We start from the raw sequence: 22,188 nt of genomic DNA, 5'->3' as shown, positions 1-22,188 counted from the left end.
CGGAGATAATATTCGAGACTGACTTTGTGTAGAGTATTAAAGCGCACTGTTTGATTATAAGAACAGTAAATACTTACCTATCGAGATAAGAATAACAATAATATTTCACATTTATTTTTAAAATTACATTTATTATTATACATAAATATAAAAAAATAAAGCGAACCAGTCTTAATTTAATCAATAAAAATATATGGAAAATAAGAATCACAGACTACGATAACAAAAATTGCCCATCAGCGTTTCGAACGCGAGATTTTCGGGTTAGAAGAGACGAACTCAACCCTGCTACCGAAACGTAATAAGATTGCCGATTAAACTAATATAAAACGTGATCATAAAAATAATGGATTTTTTGCGAAACTTTTTGTGTCTAGGGAAAAAACTCAAAGCGGATTCGTACACCACAAGTGTAGGAATATATTATTGTATAACATATACATCATTTTAATATAGGTTCTTTTGAGATGACGTCATCAAATTCTTGTAGGGGATGATCAGCTAAATTTTGGTTCGCATTTTTCTATCTACATGATATTCTTAGTATACATATAAAATTTGACAACTATCGGTCGAGTAGTTTCGGAGATTATCTGACTAATAAAAATTAACACAGATGACAAACAAATTGAAACGGGGAACCACTTTTTTCATACTCTGGGGGTCATTCATAAAATATTGATAAAACATGAAAGTGGCAAATCCCCCGATGGACTCGATTACAATACTTCCTTCGTTTAAGCTCGGGAAGTAAGAAAAGCTATAATTTGAATTACATACGATTAAAAAAATTGGTCTAATGTTATTAAGAGAGAACTTCCCTCATCCCTGAAGTTCACGAGAACAACCACAGATTCTTCGAAAAATTATAAAATGTAATTTTGCTAATTTCATTTTTTTTTTTTTTGTAATAATCCCTACAAGTTAAAAAATATTTTTTATTAAATCTATAATTTTTGAATTATATATAAAATTTTATAACAATTGGTCCGGTAGTTTCGGAGATTGTCTAATAAAAATCCACACTCTAGAATTCATGACCCATCAAAAAAATATGAAAGTAACCTGTCGCTCAATGGATTACAATTTGGGATGTACCGACTAGTGGCCGACCGGTCGGATAAGCCGACTATTCGGCCGTTTTTCATCGTCGGCAGTCGGCGACTGGTCGGCTAAACAGCCGATCGGTCGGCTTTTTTTATTAAAATTAAAATATGTACCTACTATATGAAACAATTAAACCCGGTTTACAGAACCCCAATTAAATATTTAATTGCAATTTAATTTTTAACCCCGCGTTAAAGTACCATGTGACCGACTCTACGCCAATCAGACGTCGCTAATGGCCTTGTTAAATGCGCGATCAACTTAATCTCAGTTAAAATATTATATAAACTGGCCCTAAATTGTGTTATTCTTTATTTTTGTACTGAGTTACTAAAAAAATTAAATGTTAAAATTATCCAAACAAATTTAACACTTTTTTTGGAAAACAAAGGAACTCTAGTTATTCCTTTTATTAAAATAAAAAACATTTTAAGGCAGGCACAGAAATAGAAAAAAAAACACACTGTCTGTCGCATTTATAAACCGGGTTTAGCAAAGCCGAACAATCGGCTAGTCGGTTAGTCGGCCAGACCTACAGTTGGTACATCTCTAATTACAATATTGCCTCAGCTTAGACTCGGGAAATAAAAACTGAATAATGTTATCATTATCAGTCATTTTTACATAATCAGGTCTATCGTCTAATAACATTTCATAAAATCTCTGAACATCTGTAACATAAATTCCGATAAATTCTGAAGAAATTTAAACACATTGTGACGTTGACTGGTAATTAAAATCGGCGTGGATAAAACACCACAATTTATTTCTTAGTAACTCAAATTTACACGACTAATTACACAGCGATTATATACAGAATAAATCTGACTGGATTTGACTAGACTCTACTTCTCCCATTGTCTGGAGTTTACTGACTGCCCCGGATGGTGGGTCCCATTTAAACAGCACGTGGTCCTTCTAGAAAGGTCGTCGTCACCGCTTCTAGGCTTGTTCTGGAGCACCCATCGGGACTTCCACTTCCAAGCTTTTCTTTAGCGAACGCCGTCCGGCCACCGTCACCGACCATGAGTCACCCATCATCGCCGCACATACTAGAAAACCCATAGACGCCGTACCGGGGCGGTCTACAACTTTCTTTCCAATTCCACGTTTCCAGGATTATTTTCTATTTTACCTAATTCCACGAGTGTACCCAAATTTTCTTTTACGGATTTTCTACATTCTTCTTCTAATTCAAAATGATTTTTCCATTTAATTGCCTTTGATTAAGTGAACATTAACTAAAGTTGGTGTAATTCATTCATATATATTTTTGTCGCCTACCATTCACTCCCACTAATTTTTGTTTTGTAAATTGACGATTTTACAATTTGAGAAAGCAACCAGATATTTGATATAAATTAAACAAAATTTGGATTATGTTAAATAATTTTTATTTATAAAAAATTAGTTTATGTAATGTAACGAAGCGAATTTTCGGGGACCGGAAACGGCTGGAAAACGAAGGGGTTCTTTATTGAAGTCTTCATGGGAGAGGAAGTGCCTTGCCCGGTGCTGTGGTTTTCCAATTGTTTTGTGAGAAGTGCAAAGCCCCTGTGAAAACCAACCAAGTACCGTTCTGGGTTTTCTGCCTGTCTGCGTACCGGTTTGAAATCGCCGCCGAGCGAAAAACCGTACCGCCGTTAGCCTTTTTTTTTCGTTGACCGCACGAAACCGAAACTATGGAGCACGCGCGTTTTCCGACGCCGCGCTCCCCTCCCGGGTCGCCATACCGTCCCCTCGCGATTTCCCATTCTAGGGTTGCCGCCCCAAGACCAAGAGGACCCGTCCCGAAGGAAGTCGCTGTCCAGGAGGGAACGACCGTGCCGGACGTTTAATTCTTTGTTCTTTTTTTCTTTTTGTTTTGTAAACCGATTTGTAATTTTATTTAAGATTATTTTAGCCGTAGTATTATTTTAGCCGTGTAGCTGGTGGCAGGGAATAAAAACCCGATTCATGTTAATTTTACTCGGTTTTATTTTATTTCTTGTTTCCGCGGGCGCTCAGCAGACCACCTGAAGATCCGCTTTAGAGCAACCCCGGTGCTCCCTCCCCGGAGAGGAAGCTGGTGCCCGAGCACCGCCGCTCCCGACCGAAGGCGCCATCTCCGGTGGCGTGGTGGTGACTTCATAAGCCTAGGTCGGCTAGACGTGTTTGTTGTCAGTCGCATTAGTCGGCCCAAGGCTTGGCACCGAGGCACGCCACCCCCAGCAGATTAAAATAAGAATTTTTCGTCTGTATTAAAAACATATCAAAAAATAAAACTCGGTGTCGATCATAACAGACATATCGACACAACCGAGAGACAGACAGACGACATACGACAAAGAGACGTAAGATCATTAAGCGTCGAAGAATCATGAAAGTGGCCATTCACCGTATAAATCCTATTATAACACTTTCTTAGCTTATGCGAGGGAAGTAAAAACGAAAACAACATAAGTTGATTGTTTTTGATCAAATTTTTATATATTTGAATTTTTGGGGATGACAGAAAATATCGAGAAAGAAAGAAAAAAAGAAAAATCAAAGAAAGAACGAAATTAGAAAGAAAGAAAGAAAAATAAATTAAACACCCCGTATTTTATAACACTTTCGAACCGGTCTCTAAGTAGTCTTTAGTTTAAGGATGAATCTCAAAATTTAAAAGATGTTTGTCATGAGAAAAGCTCGAAACTATTATAAAATACAGGCTGTTCCACATAAATATAAGAAAATTGAAAATTTGTAAATTTAGTCACCATGTGCATCAAACCGTTGGGACAGTGTATAATCGACGAGTAATTCATTGGAGATTAGTTTTTGAAAAACATATACTTCACTTTTAAGGTTCATACAAAAATACGGAGCAAATTCGCAAAAAAAGACGATAGTAGGAAAAAATTCTTATCGCTTATGGATAATGATAATGAATAAAGAACTGACTAATTCTTTTCATTTTTTCAGTCAAATCTGTCAGAACTATGACGCCATCTTTTTTGGAAAAACATCATGCCTTATGACAGTGGCAATAAAGTCAGATATTATAATACGCAACCTAATTATTGTCACCTTTATTAAAGTCTTTAGAAATAAGTTTACACACAAGAGCATTAATGGTTTATCGTATTTACGGTCCACGATGAATTGGATAATGAAACAAAATGCTATCTAATAAAACTTCACCAAATTGGGGATTGCTTTTCCGTAATACCTCCCTAATCGCTGTAACTTACTCTCCTGCGACTTGATGATTTCAACCAAGCCCCTAGTGTTATTTGAAATTCTCCAACAATACGATATCCTAAGCTTTTCAGAAATTATTACGGTTAAACTGTTAATAACAAAATGGAATCATGTGCCCCAAATCACAAATAAAATACTTCGAAATACTGATTTATAAGAGATGAAGGACCGCAGTCAGTAAGACAGAGATTCTGTTTTTCAGTAATAATAACCGATAATCTTTTTTGTTGACTTAACTGAAAAAGTAAAGCAAGTAAAAACTTTTAGCAAATGAATGGTTTTTTAAATAAAATAACAATTATTTGTTAGACTCATAATTTTTAAAGTGGTTTTGCAAAATATTTCAGGGTGGCCGATTTTTTTGCCGCTCAGTATACACATAAAATTTAACAACAATCGGTCCAATAGTTTCGGAGACTATCTAGTAAAAATCGACATAGACGATGATAGGCAGAAATCAGAGATTGTTGAATCTCTCAACCTTGACAACTAGAAATTATAGAAAATATCATAATACCAATTTCAACCGACTAAGTCATTTCTAATCACGCGGTATTTAAACCCACCACATATCCTCTATTTAAAAAAAAGTTGATGTCTTTTCCAGACAAAACAAAGTTCATATAATGTAAAAGCTTGATTGATTAACATTTAAAATTGTAAAATCGTTTAATATATTAAACAAACAGTTACATATCAAGTCCTCTACACACACTTCTATTTGAAAAGAAAAAATTGGTTTCCGTAAAAAACAAAATCGGTATAACATAAATTTTGTAAATTTTGCTGTGTCCATTTTCCTTTCGAAACATGTAAACTCGAACACCCAGTATAATAAGGAAAAACTGCCGACCAACTTAAATGGATCGTTTTAGTTAAAACTTAAATAAATGCAAATTCAAAACAAATATTTATCCTGCTACTGAATTTAATATTCTCTGGCTAAAGCTCGTCTACTGCATATAGCAAGTTAAAGTAGAAAAAATGTGCGAACTTATTTAGACCGAACTTAACTCTCTTCTGAAACAAAAACAGTGCGCTGTTTGCGCTTCAGTGGCTACTTTAAAATTTTCATCAACATTTTAACAAAATTTCACGTTTTAGCCAACAACCCTTTACACGATTTGTAATCGTTCTAAAAGGTAGTGAATATTGGATTGTCTCTAATGTATTGGCCAACAAAATTTTAATTAATTTATCACCCAAATTAAAATAAGTGGATGGCCTCTGGAGTAAATGTTTCTATCAGATATGATTTTCAAATATATATACATATATACACAGTGTTTGTTTATAAATGATATCGAGAGTGGCTGTGGAATTTCTTTTGTTAATTATTTGGCCGCCTTGTTTACTCAATTTACAGGCAGTGACATTTTTTTAAATTTCAAAGCCGCCCTTAATACTAGAATCATTTACAGACCCGTCGTACTAGGACAAAAACAAGCTGTGATAGAAAAATTTTGAAAAGTTATTTAGGCATGACGTAGAAAATACATAACGAAAAACTTTTAATTGATAACAAAAATCGTTGTTAATTAGTAATTAAGTCTGCGTATTAACCTAAAATACTCCTATATTATTAACGCAGCGTTCTTGTTTTAAAAGACACACAGGCTTCCTAACCATCCTCCCCACATATCCCGATCCCGACGTCAAACATTCTTGATTCAAACTTTAATCAAAACACGTGCTAGAAACATCTGTAGGAAGAAAAGCGTCTAATGAGGTGTAGGTATATTTGGCACACGAAATCACAAGCTCTATGATCAAACAACACACAAGAACACGCGGCTGACTTGATTAAAGCTCCCAGCTATTAGTCTGCGATATATGTACGTATTGTTTTGGCAACCAATTAAAAAACGACACGTCGCAACGTCTATCCCATGAATTATAACCCCAGACTAAACATCCAATTCCAAGTTATTGTGTGGATTTATGGGGTCGAATCTTTTCATAAGTGAGGGACAGTGGCTCGTTTTTACGACTACATCGCCGACGGTTAGATTTATACATGGTTTTTCATGTTTTAGCATTAATTACACGCAAATATGTCGGCTTGTTTAATCACCTTGATAAATTAAGAGAGGAGGCGAGACAAGCCGTTCCCTTTAGTGTCAATATGTACATAAACGACGTCGTTTGTTTTTTTATTATTTACTTTTTTGGTGTTATAGTATAAAGTATGGTGAAACACGATCGGATGATTGATACCAACCTAACGACACCAACCTTTAGAACAAGGCCAGGAAACTGACCGTCCAGTACAGTTACAGTTTAATGGATGTTATTAATCAGTTTTATATAAATGGCAAGGGTGCCACCAGGTTTTATTAAAGAAGATATCAGGATAACTGTGTCTCATTTCTTTTTATTGCTGTCGTTGATCTGGCTTATTCCAGAGTTCTGCTTGGAAAAGTTGACTCTGTTACGGAAATTAACGAATTTTTCTGACTTTACAAAGGGTTTTTTTTGTTGTTTCAACTAATTAAATTCTTGCTCCAGCGTTTTCAGCCAATAAATTCAGTTAGTTTTAATTGTGTACAATTACATTGTTTCAATAATATTATTAACGGTCACTTAAGGTCATTTCAGTTTTCAATTTGGGTGTATTTATTATGTACATATTAAATCATCCTCTCCTAATTTCAACCCGGCGCATCCACCATAATTCAGGCAAACTCGGATTACTAAAACAAACAAAACAGGAAAGAACAAAACGAAACAAAGTTTGTATCCTGAATTGCTACCATTTTACATATTAATAATAAGCACATATCCAAAAATCAAAAGAATTTGACTTCAATAATTTCAGATATTGATTTTCTTAATTAAATTGAAATAGAGATCCTATCTCTTTCACCCTAAAATGAAAAAATATTTGACCAAGCACTGGCTAAATTCTTGGCATGCTTTAAATGAAAATGGAAATAAAGCTCACTAGGGGTAATTCTGAATCAAACCTGTTAAAATTTAAAGGTTGTTAAAAAATAAACAGTAAATCAGATTTACGAATTTAACGTGTTATTATGGAAACTTGCAATTTAACACCCTTTAAATTTAACGAGTTTTTAGAGAATTGCCCCTATTATCTTTTACTCAGCATTAAAACATTGCGAAATTGTCATTATAATAGTTATCTCTTCTGTTTATAGTTACAGTGGGAAATATACAGGGTTGTACACGAGAAACTCCTCGCCTAAAAATTCAAAACGGAATACAATTAAATAACAGTTGTTTAACTTTGATAATAATTTGGAATAAATGTCAATTGTTAGGTTAAAATAAAAAAAAACATAAGACCTCGTCAGGACATTTTCTGTACGGATAATGTTATCACAACCCTGAAGGATTCTGTATCAATTGTGACGAAATGTCAGATACAGATAGTATCTGCCACTACGTCATTGTTGTCACACAGAACAGATAACTGTGTTTTATTTTTTGTTTAAAATGGTATGAAAAATCAAAGATCGTTTCGAAATTGTATTTCTGGTTGCGTCTTGAATTTTTTAGGCGTGGAGCTTCTCGTGAATGACACTATGTAACAATACAAATATTTTTAATGAATTTTTATCATCTTAATAAAAACAGGATGACTTTAAAGTACATCAAAATTTTAGTAAGTATTTCCTTGTTAAATTGTTCAAAATATTGTGCCTCTTTTCCTACGATTTACTAATCCACCCAATTTTTATTCACCTTATGCATGCAGGTTTTTGAAAAAATAAAATAAAACTGTACAATAAAATTTAAAATTTATTTAAAAAAACTACGAACTGAAATTTTAACTACCTTAAAAGCTGTTGTGAACATGGTAAATCACTAATCAAAATTTATTTGTTCGCCCCTTCCATGGAATTGATGATGTCACTTAGAAATTTTTCTATGTAAATGACGTATAGTAGTATTTGCCAAAATTAAAAATCCACCAACACTGCATTCTACCTTGAAAATACAAGTGACAACACCGTAGTATTAAATCTGAAGTTTGACATGGGGAGAAAACTAACCTTATTCCTGTCACAATTAAAATAATTATACGGCGTACGGTGAGAGAATGAGTGACAAAAAAGTCACTAAATCTACGCCAAGAAAAGTGTAACATCAGCGCGAAATTTGAAATTTCAAAATCATTCTAATCTTAAGCGCTACAAAACATAAGTTGTACATTACTCGAGAATTTTTGTGGTAAAACAGACTAACAGATATTATCACTGACAAAAACTGAGCTAAAGTAGCTTGCAAAATTGTCCACAATGTCTTGAGTGTGAGTGAGTTCCTTGTCTGCAATAAACATATTACCGGGGATGCTAGCTTTAAGTGTATGTATCTCCAAAGATTTTTCTGATTGGATTTTATGTCGACTTTCTTAATTCTGTTTTAATATGTTTCCTTAAGATATTCACTTGATCCAGATCTTTTTTGAATCAAAATTTTTCGTATCGCTTTCATGAACATCTTTTACGTTTTATATATCTAATATTATTAGAAGTAAACCATACAGGATACTCTTTGGAGCGCATAGGACATTTGGGGATAAATCTGTCCAGCAGGCCAAAGATCTGTGAGTAAAAGTAGTCCACATTTTTAATATCTAATAGGAGAGTCCAATCTTTTTCACACAAAGCTGCGTATAATTCAACATAGTTCCCTTTTCGAAAATTATACTTCAAAATTACATCAGATGTGATAAATTTTGATTCTCTGGCAGAAGATAACGTAATTTCAAAGCATGCACACAGAGAAAGGTGGTGTAGATCTTCGAGGACAAGTGGATTTTTACTATGGGTGATCGTGCTGGATATATCATTAGACTTCAGTATCAGATCTGAAATTTTAGAGATACCATTAATTATGAAATTATTTTGCTTGAGATTATTTATATTCATAAAATCTTATATTATATAAATAAAATTAGTCGTTAGAATGAGAAGAGGGGGGTAGGCGGGGGTAGTATCTGTTAAGATAAGACTGATTTTGGCAGATGACATACCTTTCAAAAAAACAGAGGGCGGGTGGGCGGGGTTAGTACTTGCTAAGTTAAGACTGATTTTGGCAAATGGCATATTTTTTAAGAAAATATACGATAAGCGTTTTTTTTTACTTTTTTCACATCCTCCAACTTGAACATAACTAGCCCCGCCCACCCACCCTGTTTCTGTTTCAGTGATTAATTTTATTGGATCTGTAGGAAATTAGTGATCTTATATTGACCAGAAATAATATTAGTCGTTAGAATGAAAACAGGGTGGGTGGGCGGGGCTAGTATTTGATAAGATAGTCTGATTTTGCATTTGTGACATTTTCGACCATTTTTCAACTATTTTCTAAAATTACCTAGTGACATTTTCATGTAGATTTCCATATCCAGAAGTCATTTTCGGCTTCGTTTCTTTGGAAATTCCTACCGTTTTTCCAAAATCGCTAACTGAAATATAGCAATTTTTACAATTCCATCAAATTCGCTAGATATAAAATTATTATTGATAAGAAAAGACATTTTTATTTATTTTTGTTTCACAAATTACAATTATTTTAAGAACGTACTTTGTGGTTTTTATAGGTATTTCACTTTTTTTTTTAAATTTGTTTGTTTATTTGAGACAATAGAGAATTAAGAACAAGTCAGATCACGTTAGGTCAAGTCAGGTCAGGTGCATGATACATATAAGAAATAAATTTTATAACAAATAGTATAACAAAAAAAAGATTAGATTTTTTTCATTAGACTATTCTAGATTCTATTATTAGTTTCCAGTCCCACTCGACTGAAGAACATAACTATCCCCGCCCACCCACCCTGCCTCTTTTTCAGTGATTGATTTTATCGCATCTGAATCAGATAAATGATCTTATACTTAATAGAAGTAAAATTACTCCTTAGGATTAGAAGGGGGGGGGGGCTAGTACTTACTAAGATAAGGGTGATTTTGGCACATCAAATACCTTCCAAAACAACAGAGGGTGGGTGGGCGGGGCTAATATTTGATAAGATAAAACTAATTTTGGCACTTTTGACATTTTCGACTACTGTTATAACTAGAAGAGGTCAGGTCACGGTAGGTCAAGTCAGGTCAGATGCATGAAATAAGAAATAAATTTTATAGCAAATAGTATAACAAAAGAAATACGATTAGCGTTTTTTTTTACTTTTTTCATAAGACTTTTCTAAATTCTATTATTAGTTTCCAGTCCCCCGACAGAAGAACATAACATAACCTTAGTAATGGAACTTTCAGTAGTTTTACATTTGTAACAGAGACAGTGACAGCCAGTTGTGAGTGGCAGCGTAGGAATTTCAGTGTATTTTATAGTGTTAGGTTGTTGCCAACTTACATGTCAACTGTCAAGAAATCCCAATCTCTCACCTGAACTACTATACATACTGACTATTAATGATTGAAGAAATTCTTGTGTTGGTAGTAGTACTAGAATGTCAATTCACAGTTCTCGCTTTTGACATGAGCATGTTGAGAAAATGGCAGCTAATAAATGTCAATTTGACGATAAGGTATGCCATTAGAAAATTTTGCCAACCTGAAAAAAATCACAAACATTAATAGTCCCTTGGTAGTTACCAGTTAGTAGTACCAAGAGAACAATTAAAACACCATCAAATGGAGCCTTGGATGTTTGAAGAATTGTCTTTGAGAGAATTTTCATTTTGTAGAATAGCATCAATTTGAACGTTTGAGTTGAAAATGCAACGATCAAAGACAAACTTTCAAAAATTCATGGTTGATCTTGCTTTCGTTGCTCCCTCGGCATATTAACTTAATATCTACACATAATATTAAAAATTAGAAAGAACTAAGTAAATAAATAGACTCAAGAAAATGATGTTCCTTGGAAGGGCGGCCCGTGCCGTTCCCACCTTTCCGGAAATTAGGCTTTAAGACGCGCCCCAAAGGGCAAAATCACCATCAGGAAGCTTTTGACTAACCCCTCGAGTCCTACACCAAATACTTGTCGACACCGGGGTTCGGCATTCCGCGATAGAGCTTGTTAGTTCGAGAGGGCTCCTCGATCAGACCGGTACTTGTGAAACTTCGCCATTGTCTCGTTACCTTGCTTGCTGTGGATCGTCTGGGCCACCATCCAGCCCATTCTGACGTCCGGTGCTAGCTACCTATTTCGTCCCTTTGGAGGTGGGGTTGGCTGACTTGATTGGATACGAAATAAATTTTTGGAAGTAAATGAAAAAAGCAAGTCAACTTGGAGGTAGCCGCCACACTTCCCAACTGCTGAGTTGACGACTCACTCTAAACAACTTACTACCCGCATAGCTCCTTTACTCGAAAGTAGAGCTTTACCAGAACGCAAACATTCCGTCACGGGTCGGACCTTTTCACGTTTTCACGTACCAGATTCCGTGTAGAGCTGGTCTCCCATGGGGACTATCCAAAGGTCTGTTCCAGTTCGACGGGTACTGGTGAACCTGGCCAGTGCTGCCTTCGAAACTTAGTAAGCTTCGCCGTGACAGATGGCTTAGTTGACTGATCCAGTTTGAACCGATACTTCCAGCTCTCCCTGAAGGTTACTAACGCCCTCCCGCTTCTCATGCGGGTAAGGCTACTCAAAACTTTCTGAGCCTAGCGCCCATCCAGTTCGAAGGGCCGGACTAATGACTCGTCGTGAGAGCTCGAGATGCTCCACACCTGGCCCGGGCCCGTTCAAGTGGCTCTCCCTGGCCCGTGGGTACTAAAGCGGGACTGACGATGAGGTCAGCCTGGCGTGTTCCCCTTTGGCCTGTCGTTCACACTCCATGGCGGGCAAAATACCCGGTTCCACGCGAAGATGGGAGTTAACATAGAGCAAGAGAGGCTGTGTGTTCCCTTCTTTGTTCCATAAAGTATGTCGTTGCGGTAACTGTACCCGAGGATCATACTGTCCCATCACGTCCCCTTACGGAGGTAACGCTTACCAGTCCGAGTTTCCTAGTGCCAAAAGAGCCAAAATACAGTGACAGTAAGCCTAACTTCGTACCTATAATTAGATACCAGTAATGTACATTTATAAGTTTTCGATGAGTACATTTATTCACCGTTCACAGTTTAATCTATTGCAAACTGTGGACATTTTTTCAAAAAAATTGAAGTCATTTTTGACGTAAAAGCTAAGACCGTGTTATGTGAACGTATCAAGTACACGCTACAAAGAAATCAAAGGAAAAATGTAGAATTTAGATTATTCTGATTCGTCAACCGTAGTAAATTGGAACAAGGGTCATTAATCATTATTCATTAGGAACAGTTTTGTTCATGAACAGCAGGATCCGGAAAACATCTAATAATTCTGAAAAAAATTTCTCCTTCACCAGAAACCTCAGCACAGCTCAAAAAAATTGGTCTGAGGTCATTTAGACAGAACTAACCTCTCCCCTGAAGTACAGTACAACACATCCAGCTTTTTCGAAAAATTGTAAAATTTGATTTTACGAATTTCATCTAGTTTCTATGATAACCCCTATAAGTTAAGATAAAGATATGTGTGTAGTGTTAAAGTAAAATGTAGAGTTAAAAATCAAAACGGATTCATAACCACAGTGTAAGAATATTTTATTTTATAAAATTTGAATAACATTTACTATACAAAATTTGTGGTGGCGTTATCACATTGCTTAAAATTTGACAACAATCGGTCCATTACTTTTGAGAATTATATGTCCTATAAAAATCCACACAGAGGACAGACAGACAAACGGAAACGGGAGATTTTTTCATAGGAGTCAAGAAATTGCGACGAAATTCCAGAGGGACGGACGATCCGGAATCTCGCCGATAACGTGTGGTGGCGGCGTACCTGGGTGCCAAGCCTTGGACCGACTAGTTCCGCTGATATAGGAAACACGTCTGGCCGACCTAAGCTTATGCGGCGACCTTCGATCAGAAACGGCGGTCGCCCGGGCGCCAGCTCCCTCTCCGGGGGAAGGGGCGCCGGGGTTGCTCCCAAGCCGGAGACACGGATCTCAGGTGGTGAGCGCCCACGAAACCAAGATAATAAAATAAAACGGCAAGGATTATTTTAAACAATAAATCGGGTTTATTCCCTACTTCCAGCTACTTCCAGCTACACGGCCAAAGTAGTAAAACTTACGGCTAATCTTAAATAAAATAAATACAAAACAGTTTTACAAAAAAAAGAATAAGTCGTCCGGCACGGTCGTTCCCTCCTGGACGGCGACTTCCTTCAAGACGGGCTCCTCCTGGACCTGGGGGCAGATAGCAGATATTCAGGTTCAATTTGAAATTTGATGTTTGATGGGAAAGTCGCGCTTTGCTATTATTGTGATGATTCCATCGGCCCCTGTCCGTGATGTCTTGTCTTTGAAGTAATTTGAAAGAATCTCGAAGATCCCTTCTTGTGTTTTGTTGTTGAACTAGTTTGAAAGAATCCAAAGATCCCTTCTCTTATTTTTGAAGTAGTTTGAAAGAATCTCATAGCGCGGAAAAATTTAGGCCGACACCTGGAAAGTCGAAATTTTACCTCATTTAAAAGTATATAAAATTTTGATTCGGGCACCAGTGCTCTGTTGCACCACAGCTACAGGAGAATTCGCAATTTCCAGATGGTCCCATCCACGCCTGGTGTGCATGATTTTAAATATCCATGGTCTACTAGATATCAAATATTAATAATAAATTTATTAAAAAGTTGAAAATTTTCTCTAGAAAAAAATAGTTTTTCTTTGGTATTAGCAATGTTTAAAAACTGAATCGTCGTTAAAAATTGTCTTTCGAAAACACAATACATATTAACATGAAAATGAAAACGTTATTTTTACTGGTGCAACAATGTATTTTCGGGCACAGTCCAAGTCATATTTCTAAGTCTCTTGATTCAAGCCAAATCGTGCAAAATAGAGCAATTTATTATTAAAATGTGCTTTATTCAAGAAACAAAATAAAGAAACATAATTGTATAAATTAAATAATTTATATAATTTCCAGTTTACAAATTCCGTTAGTCTGTCTCTCCGTATGTCTGTCGTCAGAAATAACTACAGATTACTTAAAATTTTCCATGTATTCTCTTAGATTTTCGTGTAGATAACAAAACGCTAGCCAAAATTTGTTTGTCAACACACGAGTTCTTCGAACTTTTACTCTTTACCATGTACACAGACAAAAATAATTCGTTTTTCAAATTCATTAAAAAAAATAACCATTGTCTCATTGTCCATAGCTTTTTCGATACTCAGTATGCGAAAATTTTCTCTTATTTTTCTTGTTATTGTTTTATATGATAATCATCTTTTCAGGTGACAATTGCGGAAGAACTTGGTAAAGTAGTGACCCGTATGCAGCTAGAGCGTTCCGAAGTAGCGTTCCATATCTACACTAATGGTAGCAACTCACGGTAAAAAATCGCAACTTTCTACTACTTCCTGCTTCCAAATCAAATTTTCAGGTCTAACCTTAGCACACGTTTCGAACTAACGAATGCAGCTTTACAAAATATGAGCAGCTGGCCTCTAGTATCTTTGCCTACCGAGGATGGTAAAATAATGCTCCTAGATAAAGACACGTTTCAGAAAAAACTAGTCGAATTTAGGTACTTATTGTGTCCGTTTGAAATACAAATATAATTAAACTATTTTGGCAGACAGAAAGTCCTCAGTAAAGAAGAAAGTACAATGGCAGACGTTCTACTGTGGTATACTTCTGTTAATGCAGCCATGTTGGATCACCTGACCAATCAGATCAAAGAAACAGATAATAGCGGTGTTTGGAGGTCAGAGGAATATTCATAAGTATATGTAGAAATGAAAATGACAATCGTTTTTTTTTTTCAGGTACCTGTTGGCTTTCAAAAACTTACTACGGAGTATAGAAAGTACGGGTATAGCGAGTGTGTATGGTGTCAATTACTTTGGGAGAGGAGTCCTCAAGAGCGCTAATTATACCAGTTATATTAAGCATGATTCCATTGCTAAAGATCTTTTAAACTCGTCTTTGAATTTCGTACCTAAAATGAAGGATGAATATAAAAAACTAACCTCATCTATGCGTGGTTATGGTAAAATAAAACAAAAGTAAGTATAAACTTAAAACCTAAAACAATCTGAAAATAAAGTTTCAGAAACGACATAATAACAAAAAATGAGAGAAGACTACCAAATAGTAATGATTCATTGGATTATTTTGACTCAATTGCCCAATACACAGATGAGCTAAGAAAACTTCAACGATACTTACGTTACACAATAAGGTCCGAATAGCCATAATAAACAAAAATATAGGTACATTATCTTAGATAAATGTTACAGAGATTACGTGAATGACGCCTTATATGAAGCAACGAATCGAGAAGTGGTGGGAGTAGCCACTCTTGTCGTAGTATTGGCAGTATCCCCCATTATTATATGGTTGGTACACAACGCAGTTGCCACCATACAGGTAACCTACCAAATAACCCAAAACCCACCAATCACAATAATTCATTTTCAGTTATATGCAGCCAATTTAGCAAAAAAAGCAAAAGAACTAAAACGAGAAAAAAAGAAAAGTGACACTTTGCTATTTCAAATGTTACCGCCATGCGTTGCCACTCAGCTAAAACAAACTCGACAAGTCCCCGCCCAATACTACGCCTGTGTGACAATATACTTCAGTGATATTGTCGGCTTTACAGAAATCGCAGCAGAGAGCACACCTTTAGAGGTACACTTGTGTTACTTTTAATACCCACTGTAATTAACTCATTACCAGGTGGTCACTTTTTTGAACAAAATTTACAAATTATTCGACGCTCGCATCGAATGCTATGACGTATACAAAGTGGAAACCATAGGCGACTCGTACATGGTGGCTTCCGGGTTGCCGGTGACTAACGGTAAAACAAAAATTATCTGATGATGATTTCGAATGTTATTGTAGTTTTGCACCCTTTAGGAAATAAACACGTTTGTGAAATTGCAAGTATGGCTCTAGATCTTTTAGCTGGTTCCACGCAATTCAAGATTCCACATCGAAAAACCGAGAGGCTTCGGATACGTTCTGGGGCCCACACCGGCCCTGTAGTCGCTGGGATTGTGGGCTCCAAAATGCCTAGATATTGCCTATTTGGGGACACAGTGAACACGGCGTCGAGAATGGAGTCCACTGGGGAAGCTTCGAAAATTCATATAAGTTTAGACATGAAGAAAGCTTTGGACGTCATAGGCGGGTACAGGACTGAACATAGGGGTCTGGTGGATGTAAAGGGTAAAGGTCTGATGGATACGTATTGGTTAACGTGTAAAGAAGGGGGTGCTAATCGCTCAGTTGAGATGGATACGCCCAGTTATTTCCAGGAAGATGAAGACATGGAACCTGTTTTTATGAGGAGATTGAGAGACGAAAGTTATTTTTAAGGAGATAAATGTATCTAATTATTGATATTTTTAAGTGTTTATATGTTAAATCAACATTCCTTGATGTTGCTGTGGTTGTTATTATTTTATGAATTTTTTAATGTGTGATTGGAGCGATAAATAAGTGTTTAGAAATAAATTTATTTAAAAAAATACACGATTTTTTCTGAATAAATGTGGTAGCCTGATTTATTCAGCTGTAATGTTAGTTGCCTACATCAAACACGTTACCCACGCAACTGTTGAATCTTCAGGTGGCAACGTGGACAAATACTTATTCTATAGTTGGCAACACGCAAACATCGTGACAACTGACAGTTTAAAATTATTTAAGTAAACGTAAACAATATTGACAACTTTCGCGATTTTGATTATTTCTAAACATTAATTCGTGTTAAAAACCCCCAGATAATGTTGTTTTAGCCCCTAACTTCGTTTCTGGGGTAATGTAAGTACGAATCATTCAGTTTCCATATGGTAATTAAGTGACGTGGCTTTAACATAACCTCACACACTCGCTTACAACAAAAATTCTCCGTGTTTACGTACAATAATGGAAAGACGGTCAGTAAAAAAACGAAGCAGCGAATCTCTACTCATGGAAAATGGTGAAACCCCGCAAATTCACCTTCCTACTAATTTAAAAGGGGACAAAAGAAACATCGCACTTCTGCTATGTTTGTACACCCTTCAAGGGATTCCTTTGGGGCTCAGTTCCGCGATTCCAATGATTCTCCAGAATCGCGGCGTCAGCTACAAGCAACAGGTAAACGATTTTGTTTCAAGGATTTTTCTAATAGTGGAATTTCAGGCTGAGTTTAGTTTTGTCACATGGCCATTTAGTTTGAAGCTTCTGTGGGCCCCAATAGTGGATTCGATTTTTTCATCACGAGTAGGAAGGCGGAAAACGTGGCTAATACCCACACAATACTTAATAGGTGCATTTATGTTATTGTTGAGTGGCCACGTTGAACAGTGGTTGGGGAGTGAGGGAGTCGAACCAAATATTGAAATTTTGACATTCCTGTTTTTTTCTTTGAATTTTTTGGCTGCCACTCAGGACATCGCGGTGGATGGGTGGGCCTTAACTATGCTAAAAAAGCGTAATGTTGGACACGCGTCGACTTGCAACAGTGTTGGACAAACAGCTGGATTTTTCTTGAGTTATGTGGTGTTCATGGCGCTGGAGTCAGCCAGTTTTTGTAATATGTATATGCGGAGTGAGCCTGAAGATACGGGTATTGTTACCCTTCCCGGATTCTTGTATTTTTGGGGGTGGGTATTCGTTGTCAGTACAACCCTGGTTGCCTTACTTAAAAAGGAAGTTGAACCACGTGACTCAGAACATGAAGTTGTTCATGACAGGGATGTACAAACTGCCTACAAATCACTCAAGGACATTCTTGCCTTAAGGCCTGTACAGACTTTGGTTATAATCCTACTAACTTGTAAAGTATGTGGTTATGAATAATTAATGACACTTTCTATTTATTTATTTTTTGTTGTTTTAGATTGGATTTTCTTCAACTGATAGCGTAATGACGCTTAAGCTGGTTGAGGCTGGAATCCCCAAGGAGCGTTTAGGATTAATGGCCATTCCTTTAATTCCTGTACAATTGGCGCTACCTTTGGTCATAGCAAAGTACACGACAGGTCCCCGCCCCCTTGATATTTTTGTCAAAGCTATCCCGTATCGATTATTATTTGGGTTTGTTGCGGCCTTTATGGTCTGGGTAACCCCAATTCTTGTCCCTGATGCCTCCCAAGGCTTACCTTTCCTATATGTTATGTTCCTGGTTGGATGCTATGCGTTGCATCAAGTGTGCGTCTATTGCATGTTTGTGTCAATCATGGCCTTCTTTGCCAAGATTAGTGATAGTTCAGTGGGGGGTACTTACATGACCCTACTCAACACAGTCACTAATTTAGGGGGTAATTGGCCTGCTATGTTGGCACTATATTTTGTTGATCCACTAACTTGGAAACAGTGTGAGGGTGGAACTGAAAGTTTAGATAATACTTGTAGGGATTCATTAGAAAAAGAAGTAAGTTATTGCTTTGTCATCCCGTCATAAATAATCTATTACCCGATTTCTAGTTATGTGTGAACAAAGGTGGGAAGTGCGTCACCATATTAGACGGTTTCTACATAGAAACAGCAATTTGCGTTGCCATAGGTTTCAGTTGGCTGCTCTGGGGCCGAAAAAAAATTAATTACGTCCAATCCCTGGACGATTATTCCTGGAAGCTTCAGAAGAGGAAGAGATAGTGATCGGTTTTATGCCACATAATTATCAATGTTGGTTTTTTTTTTTGCACGGTTTGAAATTGTCCATAATTCAAGTTTGACGCATTTGAATTGCATTTTTGTTGTTAGCTCAAATTTTTAAAGGAAATTATAGTAATTTATTTTGTTTTAGTACGTTAAAGAGCGTACGCGGCGTGTTCTAATTAATGCACTGTTGTACGATTACGGAGTATTTATGTTTTGTTAGTGAGGTAGCGCAATTTGTGATAGACGGGAAGTGCACACGCTTCCCGTCATTAGATGGCGCTGCCGTTACAAAGTTTATAATTTTGTATTTCTCGACCAGAAGACAATATCACTAGTGTGTGATTTTTTTGAACAAAATAAAAAAAATAATTTTCCTACTAGTTGCGTTTTACTGACTATCACTATTATTATAAACATCGATATGTATGAATCACGAAAGGAAATGTAATAATATACATTTCGGGTCGGTATTTAGGTAGTAATTACTTCATTACCATAAAAACTTGACATTTGTATGTTAAAATGTCCGTGAATGGATAGTCGGAAAAAACTGAAACAGCTCATCACCGTAGTTTAATTAAAAAGTTTTTTTTCTAGGAAATTTCTGACCGAGATCTGACCTTACCAGGATATCATTGTTTATAAAAAAAAACAATCAGAGACGTACTTTTATTCAAATAATGACGACCTCAAAACTTTTAATTAAAATCGTTATATAAAAATTTGCATTTTCATATTCCTGTGAAAATAATAAGTCATCTAAATTCCAAGCTTTGTCGTTACTCAATTTAAATACTTATAATTCTTGTTTGTGTGATGTGGTTGTCATAACAGATTTACGATTTATAAACAATGAGATTATTCACGTAATTCATGAATGAATTTATTTGGCCCTGAAAAATAAATTGTTACGGAATGTAGGTAATAAATTAATGAAAACATCATGCGACGATTAGAGTATAGTGCCGAGAATTTTTAAGCGAGCTGAAAAATCTATTATATGTTTAGTTGTTTACTATTTATTAATTTTAATTTATGGAAAATGCTAAAGTGTAGGAAAACGTATTAAACGTAATAGCTAACAATTCGCCAAGTCTGGATTACCTTCCTCTGAGAGATTATCTATAACTTGTTTTTTTAGTAAAATTTGTTTGTTAAATAAAATTAATAATAAAAAAAGGACAAAATATATTCGATTTAAATTTCACTATTTTCATCTTTGATACATAAGTATCTTAATTTATTAAACTAGATGGTATACAATGGACCACAATAAAAGACAACCTTGCTAGCGGCTATTCATTTAAAAACCGCAAATCCCAATAATTTATGGAATGTTAGCTTCTTTATTGCCACCAAAATGATGCTCTTCTTCGACCACTAATCACTAGGAAACCACAAAAATAAATAATCAACAATTTATCCGTTAGCAAGCTATATTCTTAACACACTTTTGACACCATCATAAATTAGAAGGCACAAAAATCCCAAGTTGTATCATCTCGTTTGTATAACTGTGACATAGAAACGTTCAACAATTTATTGTTTCAATTTGGAAATGAGGCCACTTTTTGAGAATTTCGGCTGTTTATTGGTATTTTTTGAAGGAATAATCCCGGAACTACTATACCACTTACTTTTAAGACTATATAACGAATATTTATGAATTTTTTGTAAAACACCATTATTTCCCTTTAAAAAAACTGATTATGTCACCCAAATAAAATAATATTAAGTAACTTTTGATCAAAAATAGCTACGTTAAGAAATGCGGTTATTGTAGTTTTTAGAACTGATATTTCCAAGAAATTAATGTATTTGAACTGACATGTTGTATCGATTGTTATCATTGAAGTGTCTCATCCAATTTTCCTGAAATTCTAGGAACATATCAGCATTACCTTTAATATTATGTTAAATACAAATACAGTCAAAATTATGGAATCACTTCCATTTAAAAAAAAATTAATATTAAATAATTTCTTTTTTAGATAGTTTGCAATTGAAATCTAACTAAAAAAGTATGCATAAATTGCTTTATTAAATTTAATAATAATGAAAAATATTAAATAAACATCGACTGAACACAACTGGAGACCCAAATATACACTGCCAGACAAAAGAACCCGGACACTTGAATATTTGTAACTTTATGCTAATGTTTAGTCTTATAATTGTTTTTACTTTTTTCTGTTTCCACATGTTTTAGAATAAAGAAGTTATGTTTTGTCTCGGTTTTTTCTGTCCGGCAGTATATTTAAAACAGATAACTAACGGGAAAAAATGTAGACAATTTCAATTTCTCAGTATATTATGCTAACTTCGACTTTTTAGGTTTATATTTCGACCGAATTCAACTACTAGCACAATCATCAGTGATTAAAAGAAAATGAAATTTGGTTGATTTTCTGTCCTCAACGCATAGGAAAGAACTGATTGATTGATTCATATTCAGTTTTTTCCAAAAAATACTCATAAATTTGAAAAAATTCGGGAAAAAATGTAATATGACGGACAAATTTTGACCAACGATTTAACATGTTTCAAATAATTTTAAAATATTTGCACGTTTCACAACATTCGGTTTTACAATTTCAAAATTACATTGTACAATATTGTTATACATTTTGTTGATTTTTTTTCAAAAATGTTATTTTATAAAATTTAAAGAACAGGTGTTCAGCAGAATTCTAAGATGACGTCACAATTTTTTGGGAAGGCCTTAAACGAACAAATTTTTATTAACGATTTGTCAGTTTGGATATCTAGGTTGAAAACTCGACATGGATTCATGAATCACACGTGCAGGAGTAGGAATTTCTATAAAATTAAATATCCAACATCAAAAAAAGCGACAAAGTAGTAGTAAGTAAAATGATCACATTTTGTTTTTTAATTTTAACAATTTTGACCTTGAATTGTTTTTTTCATTTTTTTTAAATCTCAAAGTCAGCGATTTCTATATGGATCCGCGGGAATCATGGTGAAAATCTTTAGAAATCCACAACTTTTTAAAAAATAACCTTAAAAATGGGGTGAAATGTTAAAAAAGTGCATTAAAAGAAATTTCACCACAAAAATTGACTCTTTATTTTATAAAAAAGCAATAAAAAACTTCAACGTCAAAATTGTCCTGTTTGCTTAAAAACATGGTAAAGTACCTTAAAATAGATTAAAAAAAAGGTAAAAAAAGCTTAAATAGTTGAAAAAAAAAAAAGTG

General features: G+C 35.2%; 2 protein-coding genes across 3 annotated transcripts in view; both read left to right on the top strand.

Annotated features, from left to right (window-relative positions):
- Positions 1 to 16,837, top strand: part of LOC135132949 (uncharacterized protein) — an 84,953-nt gene extending 68,116 nt beyond the window's left edge. The window contains exons 3-11 of one of the 2 annotated variants that reach the window (XM_064061168.1): positions 14,600 to 14,697; positions 14,749 to 14,892; positions 14,944 to 15,072; positions 15,134 to 15,373; positions 15,421 to 15,549; positions 15,608 to 15,737; positions 15,789 to 16,001; positions 16,050 to 16,173; positions 16,233 to 16,837. In XM_064061168.1, the coding sequence (XP_063917238.1) occupies positions 14,600 to 14,697; positions 14,749 to 14,892; positions 14,944 to 15,072; positions 15,134 to 15,373; positions 15,421 to 15,549; positions 15,608 to 15,737; positions 15,789 to 16,001; positions 16,050 to 16,173; positions 16,233 to 16,693 (1,668 nt within the window). In that variant the 3' untranslated portion in view covers positions 16,694 to 16,837. Of the gene's footprint in view, positions 1 to 14,599; positions 14,698 to 14,748; positions 14,893 to 14,943; positions 15,073 to 15,133; positions 15,374 to 15,420; positions 15,550 to 15,607; positions 15,738 to 15,788; positions 16,002 to 16,049; positions 16,174 to 16,217 lie in introns of both variants that reach the window. The other variant, XM_064061167.1, reaches the window with a different exon arrangement.
- A 146-nt stretch (positions 16,838 to 16,983) lies between these two features.
- Positions 16,984 to 19,345, top strand: LOC135132587 (acetyl-coenzyme A transporter 1). The gene is made up of 4 exons (XM_064060713.1): positions 16,984 to 17,459; positions 17,505 to 18,146; positions 18,205 to 18,738; positions 18,792 to 19,345. The coding sequence occupies exons 1-4, from the start codon at positions 17,247 to 17,249 to the stop codon at positions 18,960 to 18,962; spliced, it is 1,560 nt and encodes a 519-aa protein (XP_063916783.1). The 5' UTR covers positions 16,984 to 17,246; the 3' UTR covers positions 18,963 to 19,345.
- Positions 19,346 to 22,188: the final 2,843 nt, after the last annotated feature.

This window comes from Zophobas morio, unplaced genomic scaffold, assembly GCF_036711695.1.
Source record: "Zophobas morio isolate AGI-343-1 ecotype UQ-CSIRO unplaced genomic scaffold, CSIRO_AGI_Zmor_V1 ptg000021l, whole genome shotgun sequence".
Classification (NCBI taxonomy): domain Eukaryota; kingdom Metazoa; phylum Arthropoda; class Insecta; order Coleoptera; family Tenebrionidae; genus Zophobas; species Zophobas morio.
This window is presented reverse-complemented; position numbering and strand designations above follow the sequence as displayed.